This window comes from Aphanomyces astaci (genome assembly GCF_000520075.1).
Source record: "Aphanomyces astaci strain APO3 unplaced genomic scaffold supercont1.36, whole genome shotgun sequence".
In the NCBI taxonomy this organism is placed as follows: Eukaryota; Oomycota; class Saprolegniomycetes; order Saprolegniales; family Verrucalvaceae; genus Aphanomyces; species Aphanomyces astaci.
The window spans coordinates 1-9,059 of record NW_009798299.1 but is presented as its reverse complement, the minus strand read 5'-3'; the positions used below and the strand labels follow the sequence as shown (position 1 = coordinate 9,059).

The 9,059-nt window shown below is 51.7% G+C and overlaps 4 protein-coding genes across 4 annotated transcripts; 2 read left to right on the top strand and 2 right to left on the bottom strand.

Annotated features, from left to right (window-relative positions):
- Positions 1–1,510: 1,510 nt before the first annotated feature.
- H257_11783 (hypothetical protein) lies at positions 1,511–1,840 on the top strand (the record flags this gene model as incomplete). Its single annotated transcript, XM_009838808.1, has 1 exon — positions 1,511–1,840. The coding sequence occupies one exon, from the start codon at positions 1,511–1,513 to the stop codon at positions 1,838–1,840; it is 330 nt and encodes a 109-aa protein (XP_009837110.1).
- A 47-nt stretch (positions 1,841–1,887) lies between these two features.
- Positions 1,888–2,368, bottom strand: H257_11782 (hypothetical protein; the record flags this gene model as incomplete). The annotated part of the gene is made up of 2 exons (XM_009838807.1): positions 1,888–1,900; positions 2,184–2,368. The coding sequence occupies 2 exons, from the start codon at positions 2,366–2,368 to the stop codon at positions 1,888–1,890; spliced, it is 198 nt and encodes a 65-aa protein (XP_009837109.1).
- An 859-nt stretch (positions 2,369–3,227) lies between these two features.
- On the bottom strand, positions 3,228–3,750 carry H257_11781 (hypothetical protein; the record flags this gene model as incomplete). Its single annotated transcript, XM_009838806.1, has 3 exons — positions 3,228–3,350; positions 3,425–3,596; positions 3,674–3,750. The coding sequence occupies 3 exons, from the start codon at positions 3,748–3,750 to the stop codon at positions 3,228–3,230; spliced, it is 372 nt and encodes a 123-aa protein (XP_009837108.1).
- A 328-nt stretch (positions 3,751–4,078) lies between these two features.
- H257_11780 (hypothetical protein) lies at positions 4,079–5,528 on the top strand (the record flags this gene model as incomplete). The annotated part of the gene is made up of 4 exons (XM_009838805.1): positions 4,079–4,121; positions 4,219–4,669; positions 4,823–5,203; positions 5,252–5,528. 4 exons carry the CDS (start codon positions 4,079–4,081, stop codon positions 5,526–5,528), a joined length of 1,152 nt encoding a protein of 383 aa, XP_009837107.1.
- Between the last annotated feature and the right edge of the window lie 3,531 nt (positions 5,529–9,059).

Sequence of the window (9,059 nt, the reverse complement as noted above, 5' to 3'; positions counted from 1 at the left end):
CTCTTTATCCTCCGTTCCTTCCTCACTTGGTTGTCGTGAACGATAACTCGATTTGAAGGCTGACTCTACAACTGAATGCTCTCAACACTCGTGACATACTTACTACATAAAAGGTGGATGTTGAAAACTCGTTCGACAACACTATCGTGGACATTTACCGTGCAGCTCGCAATGCACGCTAACGTTAATTTACCGATATATGGCCACACAAGTGTGAGCAAACTGTACCGGTAGGAGTTTGAGCAAGATTACATCTTTTACGTGAAAGCAAGCAGCCTTGTGCGAAAGACAGAAACTCAGTATACTGTAGTGCCGTAATGATTCGTAGAATGGAGGCTCTATTGTAAGCGCAGAAGAAATATGCGGTATCGACTTCGTTCGATACATGACTCTACATATATACATACACTTAGGTGTACTGGCCGCGATATGCACCTTGACTTGGCACTCGTAAGCATGGCGAGGCTCTCTGGGCAATGTCTTGGTCGACGCTCACATGAAATCAATTGGCCAATCATATCCAAGGAATTTAATATTTTGACCAATCAGTATCTGTACGATGGCGGTCGTGCAAATTCCAATTACAATACACAACATACACATGTGCAATACAAATATATCATCCGCAAAAGTAAGGAAATATCCAGAACTGCTCAGTTTTCATTGCGAAATGGCGCGAAGTTTCTGAATGCAAGCACCACACTTGAAGAGAGCGATAGAAAGTGTGTCAGTTCAGCAGCCAATGTCACTCTCCAACAAGTTGGATGACTGCGAAGAAAGTCTAGATATTGCTTCGCCAACCATGAATGCCTCGATTTTGGCGTCCATAACTTCGTGTTATGATGAGTTTTTCTCTCCAGTTCCCGCATCTCCCAGTAGTTCAGGCAATGTTGTATTCTTACGCTTGACGTTGATTTGTGCGTTTCAAAATCCTTCAACTCCCGCTGAGTATACTACAGTTCACGACACCATTGAGCAACTATTTTTTATACGGATGCATTTATAGAGGTATATTTGATACAAAAAGGTGATTCAAGCATTTACAGTAGTAGGGAGAGCCAATTTGGGAATTTTTGGACTGCTTTTGATTTTCAAGGATTCTGAAAATCGAAATAAGATTCTGTGTTACAACCAACTACGAATCGTGTTCAACGGCCAGTATGGGTACAGCTTGTCTGCATCGTCTTGGTCACAATGGGGCTGGTGCGTCTGTTGGTATGGTCGAACGAAATTGGGAATGGGACAGTTCATCTTTATACGAGACGTACTATATGTTCCCTGATCTCATTATCTGAATCGGAAATTACGTGGCCGAATTCCTACGAACGACGCATACTTGCCAAGTCGAATGCAGAGCGTTTTGGATTTCGTAACTGCATTTTGTCTACTGATGGCACTCATGTTGTTTTATACCGAAAACCTGCTTTGCATGGAGAGGTATATTACAGTCGAAAAAAGGAATATTCCATGAATGTTCTTTTGACTTTCGATAACTGCCGACAAATTCGGCATGCGCTTGCGGGCTGGCCTGGCAGCGTCCACGATTCAACTGTTTGGGCTTCCGCTGCACCTCCACTGCAACCTCTGTCCTACTTCGACCCGGACCAGTACCAAGCCGGCGACTCTGACTTTCCCCTCAGCCACCACATTCTCACCCCTTACCGCTTGCCCTCCGCGCGTGGAGTTGGAAACGATATCTTCAACACCGGTCACGCGAGTCTTCTCGTCGTTTGCGAGCATGGGAACGGGCTTGAAAGGACGTTGGTCCAGCCTGGCCCTCCTACCTGTACACAAAGGACTCATCAAAATCACCAGGCTCGTCAACTACATTAAATCGTAATTTAATTATGTATTTCACTGCTAAAATATTCAAGTAATTTACCGTAGTCATTGTTCGTTTCTAACGCAAAGGATGGTCGAAAGTTCTGGCGCTCGCCAAAATGCGCATTCATGTCGTTGTAGTACGGACAAATACTCTCCAACTTGCTCTCAATCGTAAAGATTTCTACAGAATGAGTGAGATTCATCTTCAAATTATGTTCTACTTCGTTTGTAGTCCTTCTGAGTAAGACCTCGACCGCTGTAGTTCGGACCGCACCAACGAAGTGCTTTCCTGTACGATGAGACGTACGCATCGTATCTATAGTGTGTGTGACAATGATGACTTTGATCTATTCGAGTACCTGGACTTTGCGTCCTGCGTTGTCCACGTTCGCTTGCTGTCGCGAACGATCATGTTCACGTATTCGGCCATCAGGGCATGGCCGTGGGCTTTCGTGAGTCTCTGCCCACCTTTCACCGACTTTCCTTTGCTGGCCTGGCCAGTCATCAACGCAAAGTTGTGCGGAATGCGTAAGAACTCAAGCATGGCATGGCGCCCAGCACGCGACGTGCCTCACTTCGCACGGTCGTCACACTCGAGCTCCATCGTAAGTGAGCGATATGTGTGCCAGTTGTTTCGAGCAATTTGATTGGATGTTCAGTTATCCAAGTTCAACTTGCTTTTGCTTTTGAAATACCAAAAGTACCTCGCGAGGTACTTTTGGTTTCGTGGAAACGAAAATCGAACTTTCAAACGAAAAGCAGATCAGATTTCCAAATTAACTCTCCCTAGTTAGTGACATCGTGTTTAACAGTAAGCAAGACTATTTGCTTATACAGTGAAAAATGACGTGCATTCTTGACCTTTTCCGTGCTTATCGCGAATGCAACGATAGTTTATCACATTTTGATTGATTAGTCCGATTCTTATCCAGATATCAACATCCAAAGGTGCAACCATCATACGGTTTCTATTTGATTTGGCCGAGTTATGCAAAAATAGAAGTTCGATGGTGTCGCGAACTGTTAATCCAGTGTTTCGCAAATGTTATACTTGAAGCAGCATACAAAAACCAGCATAAGAGAAAATCGATACTTCCGTTTTACGAAACAAAATGTTTCGTGACTGCATTGAATCTGTTTCGTATTTGATTCGTAAATCGTGTATGTCTGTAAATTTATATGTTTCCACGGAATCTTCTCTGATCTTGACGATTCTGTCTCGTATAGTATGACCATAAATTACCTAGCCGTAGAACGCATTGGGTTTGCGGAGACTACTGAGGATTTCGCTTCAACGGTAGACATCGCAACTGTCACGTCCCTGGACTTTGGCACCCTTGCAACCACCGTCGTTTTCTTCGTCGTCTTCATCGACGTCTTCATGGACATCCTTACTTTCGTCCTCATCGATCTGTTGCATGGAGGCTCCTATGAATGCGGACCCACTGACCGACGATGGTGTCGTTGACACCGGCAAGCTTGGCGATATTGCAGGTCCGATGCGTCATGCCGACGGCCTCTGCCGTCTGCCGAAACGACATGCCATCGGGGTCCGATCGATAGCTCGAACTTCATCGGCGTTTTAATCGTGGCGATGTACGACCCGTCCTCCTGCTCGATCCATGGCTTGGCGCTTGGAATTGGCGGCCCTGGCGGCCAGCATCTCGGCCTGGACTACTGCGTCGTCCACGTCGTCGTCCTCTTCTTGATCCGTGGCGGTCTGCTCGTCCTCCTTCTTGAACATGAGCTCGCCGATGATGCCGTTGGTGACGCTGGCCGACATCTTGAACGTTATCGTGTCATTGGAAAATCCCACTGGTTGTGGAGCGTTTGAAAACGAGTGGTCTACGACGCCCAGAACGCCGTCATTTCGCTTGCCGACATCTTGAGGAGCCCGGGGTAGTCGTCCACATGCTGCGTCTGCATGTGCTTCTCGATTTCTCGGCGCAGAATGGATACTTCCAGAAATGAACATTCCCGGTCGATTTGCGTTTGTGGCCGGCGTAGACTATTGCGGTTTCTGTCGATAGGCGCATTACTAAAGGCGCATCGGGACGAGACATTACGACCGCACGACACTCAACGGCCAATCAAGTCCCATTAGCAGAAAGTACAATGTAGTTACATTGTATCCAGGACTGCATATTAGTTTACCCAGCTGCGGCTATCGAATCACTGGTTGCCAGACTCCTAGCTAGCTTAACCCTTTATGACTCACTTGTAAACCCCTACTTCCTCCAACTCTTTCGCCCCTATGGCGGCATACGACGACCAAGGCCTGCAAGCAAAGTCCATAGGTTGTGAGCCCAATGACAGAACGTTATCTATACGAGAAACCCAACAAGCTAAAGGCTGACGGCTCCAACTATCGCGAATGATGCGTCAAAACGCGAGCTAAGATCAACCAGCACACGCTGGGCAAGTACCTGCAGCCGTGCCGCGGCCCGGACGCCAAGTACAAGCCAGACACGGACGAGGTGGACGGCCTCGTGGCGCTGTCGTACATCCAGCTGTCCGTCCACAACGACCATCTGAAATACATCCAACACGTAGTCACGACGTGCGACACGTGGAACGAGCTCAAGGCGATCTATGAGAACACGTCAGAAGTCAGCCTGGTCACGTTGCAAATGAAGATGTACAAGCTCGACTGGAGCGAACAGATCGACCTCGAGTCCTTTGCCGACCAATTCCAAGAGCTCACACGCAAGATCACCGCCGCCGGCGACGGCATCCCAGAACGGTCGCACGTCATCCGGTTCCTTTGTCTGCTGCCGCCACGCTTTGCAAACACCGTGAGCTACATCACACGCGAGAGCCGCGACACAACCAAGTTCGCTACCATGTAGTCCGTCCTAGAAGAACTAAAATTAGACGATGAACGACAGAAGTTCAGCAACCCTAGTCTACGCAAGAACGCGGACAGATCAGACGACGCGCTCAACGCCACGGCCAATGGCGAATTTCACTAATGCCATAAACTTGGCCACTTCAGCAGAGAATGCCGCCGCAGACAAACCGACGAAGCCAAAGGCGTTCAACGGCACAGCGTCCAGGACAAGCCGCACGGCAATAGCGGCGGACGAGGCGGTTATGTCGGCGCCCCAGGCGGGGGGCGCTTCAGTGGGCGCGGACGTGGACGCAGCTTTAGCAATGGCCGCGGCGGAGGCCGCACAAGCTGGCGCGGCACCGACCAAGGCAACTACGCCGAAGAAGATGAAATGGAAGTCCTCTTCATGATGGAAGAAGACATACCTGTGTCCAGTCGTCCGAATGACGAAGACTCATGGTGGCTGACAGACAAAGACCCGGCTGTCGACTTCGAAACCGGCACTGTCTCCATGGAGCTGAATCAATATGCGACAGACGAAACCGACGAGTGAAATGCTGCAATGTCGACGTACAATCGCGAAGCCATCATTGACAGCGGCGCCACTGCGCACATGACTGTCGACATCGACTTGCTGCATTCTGTCGTGGCCTGCACCCGCGGCGTCCGCCTAGCCGACGGCCATCCTATCCCAGTGACCGCCATGGGCGACCTAAAGATCAAGTCAGAAGAAACAGGACGTACGGCCAACTTCAAGAATGTCCTTTACGTACCGACCCTCAAGAAGTCGCTCATGTCCATCAGCCGCATCAACCGCCAATCAGGCGACGCCTCGCTGGTCTTCAAGAGAGACAGACAGACCACTGGCAGCTAAGGAACAAGAACAAGTTATCCATCACGGCTCGATCCCAGCCAAGATCGCCTCGCCTAACGGCGCCAAGTACTTCATCACCCGAAACCCCGAAGGCGCCACCAACTACGTGTGGGTCAAGTTCCTATCCCAGAAGAGCGATGCTTACGAGGTCGTTTGAAGAAATTACCGAAAACGACTGGCGCAATTACTTTTTATCGGCGCGTGAGGTCCAAGAGTTGGACCTGGACTCGGTTGCGAAAGCGATGGCGTCGCTCAAGATGGACACGATGATCCGTGACGCCGAGTCTCGAGTCAGTCGGCTGCTAGCCGATTTCTACGACAAGTTGGAGCAACTGGATGTGGCGCACTTGCCGGAGCAGGAACCGAAGCAGTCGGTCAAGATCCTCACGGCGGCGATTCGACCGTCGCAGTTGAAGGCAACTGTCGAGTGACAGTTGACGCTAGAAGCTAACAAGGCGTATAAGTCCGACGTCAAGTCGTTCTGCCGCTGGTTAGTGTCCCTGATGGACAACTTCATGTTGTTCATGTCGCAATTAGTTGCGATGGATCCAAAGCCGGAGCCGAATCGGCCGCGGTAATATGGCGAAAAACCGCGGCGCCAATTACCACCGAAGAAAGCGGACAGCGGCGCCAGCCAGAGCCCCGGCGATGGCCGCTTGCGCCCCGTATGTGAGGGGATGTTTAAAGTGTGGTGGTGAAGACCACAAGGTGTTGAAGTCGGAGAAGCACAGCGACTCCTGGACCAGCGGTTCAAGAAACCGCATGTCGCTGCTGTGGCCGCGCCGGACAAGAAGACCAAGTTTATTGGTGCAGCTGTGGCTGCGAACGAGGTGGTCGAAGCGCGCGCTCATCGCACCTTGGATTGCGACATCAATGGCCTCAAGGCGACGACACTACTCGACAGTGGTGCTGACCAATGTGTGTTGTCGCCGACGTTTCTATCACGTCTGGAAGAAACGGGCAATTTTACGTCGCCGGTGCGACAGTTGGACGACGCGATGGAATTGGGCGGGTTCATCGAGGGCATGAAGCTCGATGTGGACCGCGACGTCAAGTTCCGTCTGACCTTTGAAACGACCGAGGGGACGCTGGTGATCGCGAACCTCAAGTGTTGGGTGGCGGCGGCGCCACTACAAGACGCCCTGGGCGACCTAATCGTGAGTCGCGACGTGATGGCTAAGCTCGGGTATTGTCCCCGTTCGTTGCTGCTGAGATGCGCGGCGAGAGCAAAGCATGTACGACCTGGAGCAGTTGGGCAGCAAGGATACGCCGCTAATGGCCGCCATGAAGGTGGTCGAAGCGATGGAAAAACTACCATCATCGCCTGAAGAAGCGTCGCTGTATCCTGAGGAAGAACAAGCGTGTTTTCCTCAAGTGACTCCTGATTGGTCGAAAGAAAACGACCAAGCTGTGGTGCGCGCGAAGCTGAAGGACAAGGTCAGCGAATGTCGTGCCGCGAGATGCGGTGAGGATTTCGCTGCGGCGCTGTGGGCGCTGTTATTGCGCTACAAAGACGTGTTTCGGCTTTCGTTGGGCCGAGATCACCCGGTGGACGTGGCGCTGCTACGTGTGACGCTCAAGGCTGGCGCTGAACCGGTGCGGTGCAAGGCGCGCCGCTATTCGAAGGAGCAGCGGGACTTTGTGGCTAAGCACGTTGAAGAGCTACAGGCGGCGGGTTTATGTTACCTCAATCCACGGTCAAAATGGTGCTGGGCACCATTAATCGTCAAGAAGCCCGAAGCATGACTGTGGACGTCCGAACGCACAGGCGAAGCACATCATTTGGCCGATGCCGATGATGGAGGTGATTTTGGATCACCTCGCAGGTGCCAGTGTATTCTTTACCCTCGAATTTTTTCAAGGGTTATTGGCAGTTTGCGCTGGACGAAGCGTCGCAAGAAAATGTTTTCGTTCCTGACCGACAACGGCGTGTACACGCCGACGCGCGTGCTCATGGGGGGTACCGACAGCGTGGCGTACTGCCAATCGTCGGTTCAAGAAATGTTCCAAGACGAGCTCTACCGCTCGTTGTTGATCTGGTTGGACGATTTGTTGGGCTACGACAAGTCCAAGGAGGGGTTGTTGGCCGCGCTCGAACGCGTCCTGGCCATCTGTGAGTCGCGCGGACTTAAGCTGAACCCGAAGAAGTGTCGGTTCTTTGAAACCGAAGCGCGCTGGTGTGGTCGAATTTTGTCGTCCGAAGGAGTCAAGCACGACCCGGAACGCATCAAGGCGTTGCAAGATCTGAAGATGCCGGTGACCGGGCAAGATCTGCAGCAATTCATATGCGCCATGAATTGGATGCGCATGTCGATCCCGAAGTACAATGTCATTGTACAGCCGATTACCGATCTGCTGGAGTCGGTGTACAAGGCGGCTGGTGGACGCACTCGACAGAAGGTGGCCAAAGTTGTGTTGGCCGACGTGGAATGGAACGCTGAGCATGTAGCGTGCCTCACAAGTTGCAAGGATGCCCTGGGCCGTGTGGTGGCCCTCGCCCATCCAAAGCCGGAGCGGCTTATTTGTGTGTTCGCCGACGCCAGCGATTTGCGTTGGGGTGGCGTAGGACTCAAATTCCTCACGATCAGGTGGATCGTGAATTGGACGCGCAAGGCCATGAGTCGCTGATGTTTCTGAGCGGCACATATTCTGGCGCGGTGATGGGCAATCGTCGAGAAGGAGGCGTTCTCGATCGTGGAGTGTCTGAAGCGTGCAGACTACCTGCTCCACAAGCCCGGTGGATTTGCGTTGTTCACTGACCACGCAAACCTCAAGTTCATTTTCAACCCGGCCAGTGTGAACGCCGCAATCCCGAAGACACGGCAGCAAAACTCGATCGCTGGGCGCTACTACTCATGGGGTATGATTACACCATTTATGACATCTCTGGTGATGTCAACGTGTGGGCGGATTTGTTGTCCCGATGGGGAACAAATTCATATCTTATATGCCCCATCGTGCACGTGCCGTTGCAGATTTCGCCGTTGCGAAATGTCGAATTCATTTGGCCAACCATGGACGAGATCGTGGATGCTCAAGTCCAAGCCGTTGGAAACAGAGAATTTCCTGTCACCGACCTGGTGGAACACCAGGTGGAAGTGGGCGACAACGACGTGCCGGTGCTCAAGACCGCCACTGGAGCGGTGTGGATTCCGACGTCTGCCAGTGACCTGCAGGTGCGGCTGTGTGTGGTCGCGCATTTTGGTGTGTGAGGACACCGTGGGATTAACGCGACGAAGCAGATCCTGGTGGATCGATTTGGTGGTACGACATTGCCTCGGACGTGTCGTACTTTGTTTGGTGGTCCGACATTGCCTCTGACGTGCCGTACTTTGTGGGCCGTTGTTTGCATTGTGCCAGTACGGGTGGTCATGTTTTGCGCCCGTTTGGTGCAACGGCGCATGCCACAAAGCCTAATGAAATCCTTCATTGGGATTTTCTCTACATGGATGGTGGCTAGATCCTTGTGGCCAAGGATGATTTTAGCCAGTTCAAGTGGTTGTGGGAATCCGACGTGGCGAACGCGCAAGT